Source organism: Myotis lucifugus, unplaced genomic scaffold (assembly GCF_000147115.1).
Source record: "Myotis lucifugus unplaced genomic scaffold, Myoluc2.0 scaffold_58, whole genome shotgun sequence".
NCBI classification, from domain to species: domain Eukaryota; kingdom Metazoa; phylum Chordata; class Mammalia; order Chiroptera; family Vespertilionidae; genus Myotis; species Myotis lucifugus.
Window position 1 is genome coordinate 6,250,822 of NW_005871106.1, and position 17,296 is coordinate 6,268,117.

Genomic DNA, 17,296 nt, shown 5'->3' on the forward strand with positions numbered 1-17,296 from the left:
CACTGAAAAAGATATACATAAAGGTCACATAATTTTGGAGTAAGTTGTGCAAAATACTATAAAAACAAATGTCCAGCAGTAAGGGAGTGGCTAAATACATTTGGTATATCCACACAATGAAGAGTGAGATGCATAATGTCTGTAGTTTACAATATTTGCTTTTTAAAAGAGGGAAAATACATCTTTTAGTGATGAATCACCTATTTTTATTTTATTTTATTTTTTTATTGATTTCAGAGAGAGGAAGGGAGAGGGAGAAAGAGAGATGGAAACATCAATGATGAGAGAGAACCATCGATTGGTTGCCTCCTGCTTGCCCCCACGGGGTTCGAGCCTGCACTTCAGGCATGTGCCCTGACCAGGAATTAAACCACAGCTTCCTGGCTCACAGGTCCACGCTCAACCGCTGAACCACACCTGACCAACAATGTGCACGGAAGTGAGCAACGACAGTGGCAGGGGAGCAGGGGAGAGTGGTTGTGTTAAAGCATCTGATCATTACAAAGAGAATAAAGTGGGTTAAATTGTAAACTGATCTTGGCCCGGCCGGTTTGGCTCAGTGGATAGAGCGTCAGCCTATGAACTCAAAGGTCCTGGGTTCTCTTCTGGTCAAGGGCACATGGCCAGGTTGTGGGCTCGGTCCTTAGTAGGGGGCATGAAGGAGGCAGCCAATCAATGATTCCCTCTCATCATTGATATTAATATCTCTCTTCCTTTCTCTTCCCCTCTGAAATCAATAAAAATATATTTTTAAAAAATTTACAAAAAAACATTGTAAACTGACCTCATGAAATAAATTTAGTAGGTAACTCCCTAAGAAATTTAACATATCAGGAGTTAATGTTAAATGCTGTTTTTAAATATGCCAAATAATAAAACTATGTTCTGCTATCTTTGTGATCTTTTCAAACTTTACTATGGAATATTTAAAATATGTACAAAGGTAGAAAAAACAGATAACTAATTCCCATCTAACTACTATCAATAATTATCCACTTAGAGCCATTTTTGTTTCATCTACTCCCTGGTTTATTTTGAAGAAAATCCCAGATGTCACATCATTTTATCCTTATTTTTGTCTGTATCTTTAAGAGATAAAGACTTTTAAAAAAACATAACCAGAATACTAAAATGATCTAATTTTTTAATATATTGTTTGTGTATGGAAGATTTGAAGAAATAAAAGCTTTATGATTTCTTCTTAGACCTCTTTAATACTCAAATTTGCCTATTTACAGTTACGAGAAACCACTTAAGTTGTGATATTTTACTTAACCCAGTATGTCAAAAACATTGTCATTTCAACATGTAATGATTTAAGAATTGATATATTTTACATTCTTTTGTTCATTCTAAGTCTTCAAAACCAGTGTGCATTTTATGCTCACAGTCCATCTCAATTCAGATCAGTCACACTGACAGGTACAGGCTGGGTTAGGAGCTAATGGCAAGGGCTCTGCAGACTGGACGTCTGGGTCCGAATCCGAGTGCCACTTACCAACTACCTGCCTGATGCCCTTAAGCAAAGTTAAGCAACATTGCTTCTTTATGTGTTAGTGTCTTCATCTGTAAAACGGGGATAATAATATAGTTACTTCATGAGGGTGCAGGAGGTTTTAGAGAAGTTAGGCAGTACCTGGTACACATACCATACTAAACTAAATGAATGCTAGCTGATTAGTCTTATTCTCCTAAATCTTGACCTTAGATGGGTAAACTGAGGCCCAGAATTTAAGGCATTTGCTGTAGCAGCAAAGGCTCCAGCCACTTCTCCACTTGATGGCTCCTGACTGGCTCCACATTATTCTTAATGGACTTAATTTTCTGATGGACCAGGCAGAATTTCAGAACTCTACGGTGTTTCAAGATCTGAGGATTACTTTTCCCTTCACCAACAGTGACTTCTTTGCTAGCACTGTCAGTACACATACTGCACATATGGAAGGGTAAGTAACTGAGTGTATTCTCTGGACCCATCTGAGCATCTATGGTGTGCATGTGGAATCCCCGAGCTGGTCATCTCATTTCGGTGAGAACTTCCGCCCTCTATTGTCTTTTACAGCTCATTTTTCTCTTAACAATTGGCTGTAGGGGGATAACCAACAAATCCTGTATCTGATCTGGACCGCCTATCCATGTATCACTTGCAAATGCCTACTGCTTATGTCCTCTTGGATGTCAAGGCTGAATTCCTCCCCTGTTCCCACCCCAGGCTGCATTTGCCAGTAGGAGGAGCACTGGAGTCAATCCAAGGGCTTTCCTCCCATCCATTCTCCACTTAATAAATCTTATTAACTTAAATCAGCAACTCTTGGTTTGTTAGACGTCACCACCAGCACCATCTCAGGAATGTTACACATGCCTGCAACAGCTCTGAGCTGGTCTCTGTTCTAGTCTCTTCCATCCCACTGCTGCCACACTCTCCTTTTAAGTGATGAACCTGAATCCTTTCTACTTAAGATTCTTTAAAGACTCCCTCCCATAAAACAAGGTAGTTAGATTAGACCATTTTGAAAGTCACTTTTATGCCTAAAATTATGTTTCTAAATTTTCCACCTGGCTTTTGAGGACCTGGGTACTGCAGTCTCCCTTTCCCCATTATCTGCTCCAGGCAGGCCGGCCCAATCCTGCCTTCCTCCCCATACCCTTCTCTGCTCAGCTCTGCTCAGCAGGCCTCCATGCTGAGAGCTCCTTTCCCACTGACCAGAAGCTGACTATCCTTCCAGGTAAAACTAAGCCCTGTGTTCTACACAAAGCCTTCTCTGACCACTGTTCTCTCGGAGCTCCTGCTGCATGCTTTCTGGTGTTTCACAGACACTAGCTCTCTCCCAATTACACTGCAGTTTTGTGAAAAGATGTCATGGATTTTTAGAATTGCACAGCGCAGGCTCACAGAAGGCTTCTCTGAAGACTTGCTTATGAATAGTGTACTTTAGAATATTCTCTTATCATGTCAGTCCCGTATCAGGCTTCTTCATCTGTGTTTTTCTCATTAGAGTGAAGAATGTTCAAAGAACAAAATATTATAATTTTGGTGGCATGGAGTCTGAATAATTAAGAATTTACTAGATGCAAGAAATCCACTGAATTAAAAAAGGATCCGTGCCTTCTGGAGGTGCTATCCAAATGAGGAACAATGAAACACATGAAGCATGTTTATCCATGGATGCTTATAATTAAGCCAAATGTAGTTTTCATGTGTTGACTTCCTGCTTATCAAGTTTAGCTAATTCTCTATGTGCCCTTTCATCGTCACTTACTACTAATTCCAGAGGTGAAAAACAATGGTAAATTTCTATTAGTCCACTGCGTTCCACACTTAGGAGTACAGCAAGGCCTCAAATAATGTTGTTTCATTCAATGCTGTTTTGTTATAACGTTGATGTGAGGCCACAGGAACTTAACTTTTGTTTATATTAATTAGCCTAAGGTAAAACTGGTTTCATTATATATCATTTCACTTAAGGTTGCAGAAACTGTCAATGATATTAACCAAGGATTTACTATATTGGTAAAATACCTGGTGAGGAAGAGTACAGATTCAATTGTTTATTGGGTAACTATTAATAGACTTCATGGATCCCTCACTCATATTCTTAAGAGCCACAAAAGCTGGGATCATGCCCACTTTTGCTTGTCACCATATTCCCACCACCTCAGAAGCAAAACAGACACAGAAACATCAGAATGAAGGAGTTAGCCAGATACGAGAAATGCCGACTTCTATAAACCCACCAAGAGTCAATTATCACTTTGAACTTTTCCTGCAAAACTGTGTTTAGAATTATTTGTGCAATTGGCACCTACCTTCTCCACATCGGCTTTCTTTTCTGTGAGAAGAGCTATTGTTCTTTTATAAGCATCATTAATAAGTATTCGTACTTCGTCATCTATCAGTCTTGCTGTGGCTTCACTATAAGGTTTCTCTAATACCATGTCACCCTGACGTGGGAGGTCAAAGGAGATTTGCCCAACCTTTTCATTCATGCCAAACTGAACAATCTGAAAAAGAATACATGATTAGTGGTGGACATCCATTTTTGCTGACAGGCTAACATATTTTTATAAAATGCCTGTAAGTCTTTAGAATTAACTTCACACATTTCATTGTAATACTACTCTTTAACCTGGCAAAATCTACATGGCAGCCTAAAGTGGGCTGAACGTTCCGTGTACAGAGGCAGCAGTGAATAGTGTTTTAAATTCCTCAATAAGGAATACCAGACCAGAAGCCCATCAACAACAACCTACAACAAAATCAGGTGAGAAACACGTGGGGGCAAATCCCAAAGCTGTAAGACCTGCATGATACTCTCTGAACAAGGGAAGTAGAAAAGAAGCTTCTGACAGACCTGAGAGAGTAAGAACCCCACACCCTCCAGGTTCTTCCTACAAAGAGTGTCACGTCAACCTGAGCACAACTAACCCTGGAAAGGGCATTGCATTTCCCGTTCCCCGAGCCCATAGGGCTAGCAAGTGGTTGGTCCAGTCTGAGCCATAAGAGCCCAAAGCTAACAAGAAGCCCCACATTAAGAAGCAGCTTCGGGATTATTAACAAGACAAGTAATAACAAGTATTGGAGAGGCTGTGGAGAAAAAGGAACCCTCATTCACTTCTGGTGGGAATGTATACGTGCAGCCCTATGGAAAATAGTATGGAAGTCCCTCAAAAAATTAAGAATAGAATTACCATATGACCCAGCAACCCCTCTTTTGGACATCTACCCGAAAAATTTGAAAGCATTTATTCACAAAGATATATGTACCCCTATGTTCACTGCAGCATTACTCACAGTGGCCAAGATATGGAGACAAAGTGTCCTTTGATAGAGGATTGGATAAAGAAGATGTGGTACAAATATGCAATGGAAGACTACTCAGCCATAAGAAAAGATGAATACTGCCATTTGCGACAACACAGATGGACCCTGAGAATATTATGCTAAGCGAAATAAGTCAGAAAAGGCCATGAACCATATGAGTTCACTCATGTGTGGGATATAAAACAAACTCATAGACACAGACAATAGTATGGTGGTTAGGGGGGTCATACAGGGTAAAGGGGGCTAAATATATGGTAACGGAAAATGATTGGTCTTTCAGTGGTAGGCACACAATGCAATATACAAATAATGTACCACAGAAATGTACACTTGAAACCTATATGATCCGAGCAACCAAAGTCACCCCATATATTTAAATTAAAACAAGAAAAAAGCAAAAAGCAGCCGCTTCTGGAAGTAAAATCCAAACTGACTAGAAAAGGGAAGGCCCAAATAAAAGTGAGGAGCAGGAACCGAGCCAGGAGGACCCCAAAAGTAGTAGGCCATGTTTTTTAAAACTTTATGAAAACATCAGAAAAGGGAATTCTAAAGCTATCAAAATAGAAAAGCTGGCTGTCCTAATCTTCCTCCTTCCTAAGAGGCCAGGAAAACAGATTTAATGTAAAATGAACAATAGAAAAATCCCTTATGAAGTTATTCTGAGAAGAAAAAAGAGCAGAATAATGCCTCCATAGATAAGGAAAGCAGGATGGAAAGACGCCCATAAACAGATGAAAGCTATAGCCTATACTCCAGAAAAGGCTAAAAGAAAACAGAAAAATGATAGAAAATGTAGAATAACATAAATCAGAATCAGAAAAGCTCAGATGAGGTGCTAGAACAGTGATGGCGAACCTTTTGAGCTCGGCGTGTCAGCATTTTGAAAAACCCTAACTTAACTCTGGTGCCATGTCACATATAAAAATTTTTTGATATTTGCAACCATACTAAAACAAAGACTTATTTTTTTTGATATTTATTTATATATTTAAATGCCATTTAACAAAGAAAAATCAACCAAAAAAATGAGTTCGCGTGTCACCTCTGACATGGGTGTCATAAGTTCGCCATCACTGTGCTGGAACGGAAAAAGATATAAAAATTATTTTAAAAATAAAGATTAAGCCAGAAACAACATGAGCAAACAAATACAACAAATAATGTCCTAAGAAATAGAAGGTAAAGACAACAGAAAAAAATCATATGCATCATTAAAAGATTTGAGAAAGTGACAGACCCAGAAGAGCTGACATACGAGGAACAGGAGTGCCCCCCAAAAGTCATTTCTTTTCATAAGTTTTGATTGCTTTTCAATGGATTTCTTTTAAGAAATAATCTTGGCCTGAGAAGCCTAAACCAGTCGAACACAGTGGTATTGTTTCAGAGCCCCTCAGAAATGACCATTTCTCAGCAACGTGAGATGAGGAAGAAGCACTCCGTTTCATACTTACTTGGGCATAGGCACTCTGAGTCACTTTTTTCAAGTCATCTTGAGCACCAGTTGTAATTTTTCCAAAGAAGATTTCTTCTGACACCCGGCCACCCAGAGTCATGCACATCCTATCCAAGAGCTGCTCTTTGGTGTACAGGTATTGTTCTCTGGGTAAATACTGAGCATAACCCAGACCTTTGCCCCTTGGAATGATGGACACCTGACAAATACAAAACAGAAAAACTGTTGGAGATTCCACTACCAAATGTAGACTTGATCACAGCATTTAGATAGATAAACTCACTTATATAAAAAAAAAAAAAGCACAGCCCTGACCAGTTTGGCTCAGTGGATAGAGTGTCAGCCTGTGGACTGAAGGGTCCTAGGTTCGATTCCGGTCAAGGTCATGTACATTGGTTGCGGGCACATCCCCAGTAGGGGGTGTACAAGAGGCAGCTGAATCGATGTTTCTCTCTCATCGATGTTTCTAACTATCACTCTCCTCCCTTCCTCTCTAAAAAATCAATAAAATCTATTAAAAAAAAAAAAAGCACAGCAGTTGGGCAATCCATCAGCTTTGGCTAAATGAGATCGAGCAGGAATGACTGTGCGGAAGTATTTTCTCTTAGGATAACTTTACCTTAAGAGTTCTAGAAACTGTCTTTTTATAAACTGAATTAAAATGATTCAGTCTTGACAAAAAGGCTGCTGGCATGTGGTGACTCCCGAGAGCTTGAATACAGTGAAGGCTCCATTCAACTTGACTGTCAGCCATGGCCACGCCCTCTTTGTACAGGAGGCAGGTATGGCTGACCAGGGCACTCAACGGTTTTCATTTTCTTTTCTAGTCCTCTTTTTGCAATTGAGTAAATTCCTTTAATTTTCAAAAAATCCACTTTATTAAGGGATGATTTACATGTAAAAAATGCACCCCTTTAAAGTATACAGTTCAATGCGGTTTTTTTTTTCCATTTTGGAAGCACTTTTATTTCATTTTTATTTTTAAATATTTTTATTGATTTCAAAGAGGAAGGGAGAGGGAGAGAGAAATAGAAACATCATTGATCGGCTGCCTCCCGCATGCCCCACAGTGGGGATCGAGCCCAAAACCCGGGCATGTACCCTTGACCGGAATTGAACCTGCGACCCTTCCATCCGCAGGCTGATACTCTAACTTTTACTTATTTTAAACAACTCTTCAGTTTCTGAAGAATTTGGGTGGCTCTAATTATACCTGAATACTGACATATAAAACATGAATTGTAAGGCCTGGAGAGAACACATCAGAACACATCAAAACTGACGGAGCTGCTTATTTATGAGTTAATAACACGCAGTTGTGCAAAAACTTGCTCTTGAGTCATTAATTTCTAAGATCAATGAGTTTTGACAAACTTAAGCTCTTACCACAATGAAGATACAAAATACTCTTTATTCTCCCAAAGTTCCCTTGCGCCCCTCTGTATTCAACCCTTCCCCCACTCCCAGGCAACTGCACATATGCCTTCAGTCCCTATGGATTAGTTACAATTTCTAGAACTGCATATCAATGGAAGCATCCAGTATGTGCTTCATTGTGTCTGGTTTCTCTCCGTTTCTGAGATTCACCCCCACTATTGTGTTTTTCATTTTCACTGCTGTGTAGCACTCCATTGTCTAAACATACCAAATATACATTTCATTCTTGAACATCAGGGTTGTTTCCAGTTTATTGCTATTATGAATGAAGTGGTGTAAGTCTTTGTGTGGACATTATGTTTTAATTTCTCTTGGGTAAATATCTTTGATCATATGGAAGCATTTATAAGAAACTGCCACACTGTTCCCCAAAATGACAGTACCATTTCACATTTCCATCAGCAATATATGAGTTCTAGTTGCTTCACCTTCTTACCAATCCTTAAGGACGGGCTTTAAAATTTAACCATTTGGTATTTCCTTGAGGTTTAATTTGCACTTCCCTGATGACTAATGATATCGAGTATCTTAATGTGCTAATGTCTATTCATATACCATCTTTTGTGAAGTATATGCTCAAATCTTTTATACAACTTACTAGGTTGTTTGTTTTGTTATTATTGAGTTGGCATTTTTTTAATCCTCACCTAAGGATATGTTTATTAATGTTAGAAAGGAAGAGAAATAGAGACAGAGAAAAGAAACACTGATCAGTTGCTTCCTGCATGTGCCCCATCAGGGGATCAAACCCACAACCTTTTGGTATATAGGACGATGCTCCAACCAACTGGGCCACCCGGCCAAGGCATTATTATTGAGTTTTAAGAGGTACTTTGTTTTTTCAATATATTCTAGATACAATTCCTTTTTCATATGTGTGTACTGCCAAGTAGTCTCATTTTCTTTTCTTTTTTTTAAAATATATTTTATTGATTTTTTACAGAGAGGAAGGGAGAGAGATAGAGAGTTAGAAACATCGATGAGAGAGAAACATCGATCAGCTGCCTCCTGCATACCCCCTATTGGGGATGTGCCCGCAACCCAGGTACATGCCCTTGACCGGAATCGAACCCGGGACCCCTCAGTCCGCAGCCGACGCTCTAACCACTGAGCCAAACCGGTTTCGGCTCATTTTCTTTAATGGTATCTTTCAAAAGGCAAAGTTTTTAAGTTCGAATGAGATTCCATTTATTAACTGTTTTTGTGGTTAATTATTTTTTTTTTATTGCTTAAAGTATTACAAAGAGTATTATTTTTTTTTCCCCCCCCCCCCCCCCCCCCCCCCCCCCCCCGCACTTGACATTCCCCCGGCCTCCCCTACCCCAGTGGCTTGTGTCCAGTGTGGTTCATGATTTTTGTGTCCTATGAAATTTCTGATTACCCACAGTTACAAAGACTTTTTCCTAACTTTTTTTTCTAGAAGTTTTATAGTTTTAGTTTTATGATCTATTTCAAATTACTTTTTTACATATGATGTAAGGGTCAACGTTTACTTTCTTTCATATAAACATTGAGCTGCCAGAACCATTTGTTGGTAAGACAATCCTTCCCACCTTCAATAACCTAGGTATCTCTGTTGAAAATCAATGAACCAATTATGTATGAAGGTTTATTTCTGGACTCTATTCCATCTCACTGATCTAAGTATTAAGTTCTCTCATCAATATTAGTCTTCATTGCTGTAGCTGTATACAAAGTCTAAAATTGGTGAGTGTAATCCTTTCACCTTAATTGTCCTGACTATTTTAGCTAATACCTGCAATTCTATATAAATTCCTAGCCTGTATTTTGATAAATTTACCCCTATGTATTTCATGCTTTTGGATACTGTTGTAAATGAAATGAGTTTTTAAAAATTTCATCTTTCAATTATTCATTGCTAATATACAGAAATACATTTGAACTTTGTATATGGACCTTAAATTCTGTAGCCATGCCCTAACTGGTTTGGCTCAGTGGATAGAGCATCGGCCTGAGGACTGAAGGGTCCCAGGTTCGATTCCGGTCAAGGGCATGTACCTTGGTTTCGGGCACATCCCCAGTAGAGGGTGTGCAGGAGGCAGCTGATCGATGCTTCTCTCTCATCGATGTTTCTAGCTCTCTATCCCTCTCCCTTCCTCTCTGTAAGAAATCAATAAAATATATTAAAAAAAAAATTTCTGTAGCCATAATTCCACTTACTAGTTCTAGCCACTTCTTTTAGATTATTTAGGATGTTTTGTGTACACTTTTAATGTTGTGTTCTCTGTGGTCTCCTTGTTTCAGGGACCCTCTCCCACTCAATTTCCAGTTGTCCCAACACAGGAAGTCAGTTGCGTTGCTTCCTGTTATCCATGCTGCACCAGTTTGGGGAATACACTCAGTTGAAAAAGCAGAAAAAGTAACAATATTACTTGGTACACCATCGCTTTGGTCTCTGCTTACTTTCCCAGGCTCTCTGGGAATCCCTCTGCATGCATAGTTTAGTAGTCAGCCAGGGCATTTTTACTTGGGTTTGGGTTTCACCCCCTCGGTAGTGTTCTTGCTTCCAGGATTTCCCTGTTAAATTTCAAATTTTCTTCCAACCCTGAACTTTTTCCTCTGGCACCTCAACATGGGAAAGCCAGCATTTTCCACCACTGGTTGTGGAAAACCCTCAGGCAAGAAAGCCACAAGCACCCAATTCTAAGCCATTGTAACTGCTACTTTCTGAGAGTAAATGCTCCTCAGTTTTAGTCTGCTTTTGGAAACTTTTCAGTCCCTTTGAATAGTTTTCTTTCCAAAACTTTATAACTTATCTGTGGGAGAGTTTGTGTAACCACTTTATCCCTCTGTTATTACTAGATGTTTTTGCTAAATTTCTTTAAATTTAAACATCACATCTATTTATCCTTTGAGGGAGTGCAATTTTCTCCTGTTCAAACAACTTCTTTACCTTTAGAAGTGGGTCTGCATGTTCCAGATACCAGCCGGCAACTGCGTGACCTGCCTCATGGTATGCCACAGTTTTCTTCTCCTCGGGCTGCAGAACCTGGGTTTTTTTCTCTAAGCCTGACAATAACAAAAAAACAAACCACTTTTATGTTAGTGACACTGACATAAAAAGAGTTATACAATATTTCACAATGCCGTATCTAAAAGGTGATTTAGAGATTAAGATGCTTTAACAATCCAAAAATTATCAATCAAGGTCAGAATAAAAATAAAGAATCAACTTCAAAATACACCCAGCTAAAGGGAAAATGCAGTCACAACCCCTACCCCTAGGCCCACTTTTTTCCTCTTTCCCACTCTTTTTTTTTTTTTTTTAAATATATTTTATTGATTTTTTACAGAGAGGAAGGGAGAGAGATAGAGAGTTAGAAATATCGATGAGAGAGAAACATCGATCAGCTGCCTCCTGCACATCTCCTACTGGGGATGTGCCCGCAACCCAGGTACATGCCCTTGACCGGAATCGAACCTGGGACCTTTCAGTCCGCAGGCCGACGCTCTATCCACTGAGCCAAACCGGTTTCGGCCTTTCCCACTCTTTTGAGCCACATATATTGTTTAGGGACATAATAAAAATCAGCACTTAAGTCAACTTAAAATATACAATTCATAGAAAACGAAGTCCAGAAAGAACTCACTGCTAGTCTAAGTATTCAGGGAAAGTGCCTGCTCTGTTCCTGATGGAGGGTAGAGGATAGATCAGGACATACTGACTCAGAGAGTTAGTTAGGCTGCAGCACCCAACACACTCAACAAAGAGCCCAAGGGGTTCCAAGAGCCAGACAAAGCAGCAGCAGGTAGACCAGAGAAGATGAACCCCAGGAGACTGGAGCTGGGCCTGTGTGCCCACTACAGAGCTGAAGGGCCCCTAACCTATGCACAACTCTTCTTTGGCCTGGATAAAGGTGGATGCTGAACCTCGTATGCACCTCTGTAATGTAGAAACTAACTACAGTTTGTACTAATACAGATCATCACACCAAGACAAAAGTAGTTTTGTTGTGTTCAAGATAACTAAAATTTCTCAACTGATAACACATTAAGGCAGGGGTCCTCAAACTACGGCCCGCGGGCCACATGCAAATACAGATATTATATTTGTTCCCGTTTTGTTTTTTTACTTCAAAATAAGATATGTGCAGTGTGCATAGGAATTCGTTCATAGTTTTTTTTTAAACTATAGTCCGGCCCTCCAACGGTCTGAGGGACAGTGAACTGGCCCCCCGTTTAAAAAGTTTGAGTACCCCTGCATTAAGGAGTCTAGAAGATTAAAAAAAAAAGAGAGAGAGCGAGAGAGTGCTATGTTCCCGATAACACAACATAAGACAAGTACATATATACCACAGGTGGAAAGTATATCCAAGGGTGGGAAGTTATAAAGGCTGTGTTAAAACAAGGCCTTTGTTTTCCAGAAATAAGCAGTTCTTACTTACCTGAAAAACAAAAGCTTCCCCCATAGTTTATCATTGGAATTTTTCATTTTCAGTATATTATTACAGAACAAGGACTGCCCATGGCTGGTTCACAATGGCTGAACTTGAACAAGCGTCCACCCACCTCAGAGCAAGGTCTCCTACTCCACCTGCCACCCTGTTTTCTTTCACACTCTCACTTTGTACTAAGCACTGATAGCATCGCTCTGACTTAAAAGGCACAAATATGCCCTAGCTGGTTTGGCTCAGTAGATAGAGTGTTGGACTGCGGACTGAAGGGTCCCAGGTTCAATTCCAGTCAAGGGCACATGCCCGGGTTGGGGGCATGTAGGAGGCAGCCAATCAATGATTCTCTCTCATCATTGATGTTTCTATCTCTCTCTCCCTCTCCCTTCCTCCCTAAAATCAATAAAAATATATATTTTTTTAAAAGGCACAAATATGCAGGTTTCACATGTTTCTGTAATGATTTAATTCCATCTACAACTCTACATTTTAGATTTTTTCTTTTCATTAACACATTTCTAGAATAAGTGGTCTACTTATTTATTCAATAGTTATTTAGCACGTAACCCAGGTTGAGCACACGGCTATTCTAGCTTTAGATCCTCACTGTAATCTCCATTAATCTTGCTTTGTATTCTCCACTCAATTCAAACTGTCACATCAACAGTCACCAAGAACAGTCGCACTGCCAAATCCAAACGTCTGTCTCCCTAACATCCCATCACTTGATCCTGCTGCCAACTCTTCCTTAATAAGCATGTCTTTGCCCTTGGCTCCCTTCTCCTCCACCTGAGTCTCCTTTAATGGTACATCTTCCTTGTCTTATGTGTTGATGCACCTTCTAGGTCTGTAGCATACAGCTTTGGTGACTTTGCTGACTCACTTTTCTCCCCTCTGCTACCAAATGTGAACATCTGGCCATGCTTACTATGCGGGTCCCTGTTCCTCCTACTAGGCACCTGCTCCCTGAGCCTCTCATCCCAGGAACCCAGCCTGAACCCCTGTAGTGCTCCAGAATCCCATTGGACACCCTGCACCTCAGACTCAGCACATGTCATTTTCTGCCAAACCAGCTGCCTCAGAGCCCCCTGCAGCTGATTTAAAATCAATAAAATATATTTTAAAATTAAAAAATAAATAAATAAAATTTAAAAAAAAAAAATCCTTGAGGTCAACATTCAAGGCTTTCTAAAGTCTAGACTTAAATACCTTTCTTCAACCTTGCCTTGCGTTCCACAGGACTTGAGTCTGATCAGTTTACTTTCCCTCCAGGAAACACAGGGTGTATGTAACACTATTTCCAAACCACCTTCTGTTCATGCCACTTTCACACGGTTTCCCATTTGTCTACTGAACAGTTTAAATCCCACCTCTTCTGTGCAGCCCTCTTGACTGCAATCTTTTGTCTCCTTCAAATGCCCAAGTTTTTGAATTGCTAATTATGTTTCTATGAATATTAAGTTGCAAGCATTCTAGAAAGCAAGGAAAACACATTATGCCATCACCGGGCTGGGAGGGTGAGCATTTCCTGATTAAACAGTCATTGGAGCTGTTTATCCATCACCTATATCTAGCATAGAACACATTTAACTCATGAGATGAACTTTTTGGAAATAGGAAGGTTGTGAGCATTTATAAAGAACTAGATTGGAAAAAAACAAGAAAGAAAACAACAACCAGATTGGTATAATTCAAGGGAAGACACCTCATTCACTGCTAGCTACCCATGTGAATGAGGCTGCCATCGCCATCTGACTCACCCAACACCTACACCACCCATCTCCATGCAGACCGCAGAGGAGGGAAGGGGTTCACAACACCAAAGGAACACAGCAGGTGCACGGTGAGCCCACAGCTAGGGAAATATACCTTTCTTTGCTTCTAGATCTTGCCCAAAAATCCCTGGCCTCAAATTCATCTTATCAGCCTTTTGATTTAAGTTACATTCAGTTGCCTTACCACCAATCACTCGTTCAATTGCTTGTTCAAAGTGTTTCTGGTTTATGGAATCTGAAAGGTGTCTCGCAGCAATCAAAGCAGCTTCATTACAGACATTAGCCACATCAGCTCCTACAAAATGAATATACAGAATAGCTTACCTACTAAATCCGTATACTCAAACTGATTAGTCACACATTACGGATAACCAAATCCATAGTCAATTTCTCAATTAGCAGATTGGATAAGGGTTTTATGTAAATATAATTCAGTTTCATTGATGATAACCCTAAGGTATTCTAGCATTCTAGTAACAGCCTGATAATCCTGGCCCAGTGAACTGAGGTAGAAGTATTAGTAGTAGTTAAACAGATAATTACAGGCAAATATTTACCTTTACCAGTATATACAATATGGCTCATATAAACAAAGATAGTATTTTAAAATGCTCATTAATTAACTTAGTCCTATCTCTGTTGGGAAAATTACTTATGTGGATATTACACAGTATGCTGAAATAAAATAGAAAATGTAAGCATTAAAATAACCTAGTGCATTCAAACAATGGAAGTTAAACTTGTGAAATGTGCCAAATGCTTTCTAGAGCCATAAGGTTCTTTGAATTAACTTTTCAGACAAAGTATATGATAATACAAATAAACTATAACATAATGTATGTGCTCAGCAAATATTAAAATTTTATAAACTGCAAAGTCCAAAAACAAAAAGCAAATAAAAAGTTAGGACCCTGAGACATTTGAGATATCTATCTTCCTCTAACAATGAACTTGTTATAATCTCTTCATACTTTTTAAATGTTCCTTTTTAATTTTGAGTTTGGAAGAGGGCATAGGGAATCTATCTTGCATAAATGCTTTAAAAACATTTTGCATTTAAAAATTCTTGGAAAAAGCACATTAAAAGATGCTCAACAACATCTTTACACATTATACAAATACACATCAAACCTTGAGATACCACTTCACACTCACTAGGATGGCTAAAGTAAAAAAGACAGACAATGACAAGTGTTGGTGAGGATGCGAAGAAACTGGAACCTCATATACTGCAGGTGGGAATGTAAAATGGTGCAGCTGCTGTGGAAAACAACTTGGCAGTTTCTCAAAAAGTGATTCAGCAATTCCACTCCTAAGTATATAATCAAGAGAAATGAAAACATATGTCCATATAAAAATATGTACATGGATTTTAATAGCAACATGATCCACAACAGCCAAGACAGAAACAACCCAAATGTCCATCAACTGATAAATGGATAAATAATATGTGGTAGCCCTAGCTGGTTTGGCTCAGTGGATAGAGCGTCGGCCTGCAGACTGAAGAGTCCCAGATTCAATTCCAGTCAAGGGCACATGCCTGGGTTGTGGGCTCAATCCCTAGTGGGGGGCGTGCAGGAGGCAGCCAATCAATGATTCTCATCATTGATGGTTCTATCTCTCTCTCCCTCTCCTTTCCTCTCTGAAATCAATAGAAATATATTTTAATAATAATAATAGTAAGTGGTATATCCAAACAATGAAATGTTATCCAGCCATTAAAAAAAAGCATGAAATTCTGACATGTGCTACATGTATGAAGTCTGAAAACTTTACGCTATATGAAAGAAGACATACAAAAGACTGGGAGTTCGACCAGGGGGCGGGGCTGGCTGGCCAACGGTCCGCGGCCCCTCCCCCTGGCTGGTCCCGCCCCCACCCACGCACGAACTTGGCACTAGGCCTCTAGTCCTATATAAGGGTAATATGCAAATCAACCAAACAGCGGAACAACTAGTCACTGTGACGTGCACTGACCACAAGGGGGCAGACGCTCAATGCAGAAGCTGCCCTCTGGTGGTCAGTGTGCTCCCACAGGGGGAGCACCGCTCAGCCACAAGCCAGGCTGACAACTGGCAAGTGAGCAGCCCGCCTCCGTGGCAGCACTAAGGATGTCCAACTGTGGCTTAAGCCATCAGTCAGACATCCCCCGAGGTCTCCCAAACTGGGAAAGGGCATAAGCTGGGCTGAGGGACCCCTCCTCCCCAAGTGCATGAATGTCATGCACTGGGCCTCCAGTGTCATATAATTCTCTATATAGGAGAGTTTAGGATAGAAAAACCTATAGACACAAAAAATAGATTAGGGGTTGCCTAGGGCTAGGAGTGGAAGGAATGGCTGCTTATGAATTCTTTTGGGGTGATGAACATGTTTTTAAAAGTTATAGTGATTGGCTTTAAAACTATACTTAATGAATATACTAAAAATCACTGAATTGTACACTTCAACAGAGGTGAATTTGGTGGTATCTTAATTTTATCTCAGTACTGAGTTGTTTTAAAAAAACCCAAATAATTTCTGTAACATTAATGGATAAAATGATATGCTGTCAAGGAATTTGTCACAAGTTATCCAGAGACAGAGGGAAGAGGGTGAAGGTATAAAAAAGTTAGATATGAATTAAGAATTGTTCCCAAAGCTAGATGATGGGTGCAGAGGGGTTCATTACACTATTTTCTCAACTTATATGTTTGAAATTTCCCAAATAAAAAGTAAAAATATATACCTAGGAAGCCCCAAGGTGTGAAGTAACAAAGTGAACTGGTACTTGGCAACTGTCATTGATTTAAAGGACTTATAAACAGGACAGTAGGTTATTTTCTACTCACCTGAAAACCCTGGGGTTAAGGATGCAAGTTTTCTTGCCAGCTGATCCCTATCCAAGGTACTGTCCAGTTTTAGTGGTCTGAGGTGAACTTTGAAAATAGAGGCTCTTCCTTTTATGTCCGGTGGTCCTTGAGAAATTATTTTTAAGAGGAAAAAAAAATCAGTGAAACAGTGATATCTTCTGTGAAACTGGACTAACCCAATGAAAACCATCTTACCAATAAAGATTTGCCTATCAAAGCGCCCTGGCCTCATCAGTGCGGGATCTAATATATCTGGTCGATTGGTGCCTGCCAAAATGACTACATTTGTTGTTGTGTTAAAACCTGAAAAGATAACAAAGGTGCAATTAATAAATGACATGAGGTGGAAAGTAACAGTGTGCCTGTGAAGAATGTATGAGCATTACAGACATAATGCCACTTAATATTTTTTTCCAATTTATTATCCAATGTCTTTTAAGTCACAAACATAAATGATTTTTCTTACTATTCATCTTGTCCTTAATGATACTAGTAATATATACTAGTAAGACTCAAAACATTAAGAATCAAATTTCTCAAGACAAATG

General features: G+C 39.6%; 1 protein-coding gene across 1 annotated transcript in view; it reads right to left on the reverse strand.

Moving 5' to 3' along the window:
• The window catches only part of AFG3L2 (AFG3 like matrix AAA peptidase subunit 2), a 38,901-nt gene that overhangs the window by 708 nt on the left and 20,897 nt on the right, over positions 1 to 17,296 (reverse strand). Inside the window, 6 exon segments of the mRNA XM_006089303.3 lie at positions 3,808 to 4,002; positions 6,274 to 6,474; positions 10,627 to 10,742; positions 14,084 to 14,194; positions 16,728 to 16,853; positions 16,944 to 17,051. Of these exon segments, the coding sequence (XP_006089365.1) occupies positions 3,808 to 4,002; positions 6,274 to 6,474; positions 10,627 to 10,742; positions 14,084 to 14,194; positions 16,728 to 16,853; positions 16,944 to 17,051 (857 nt within the window).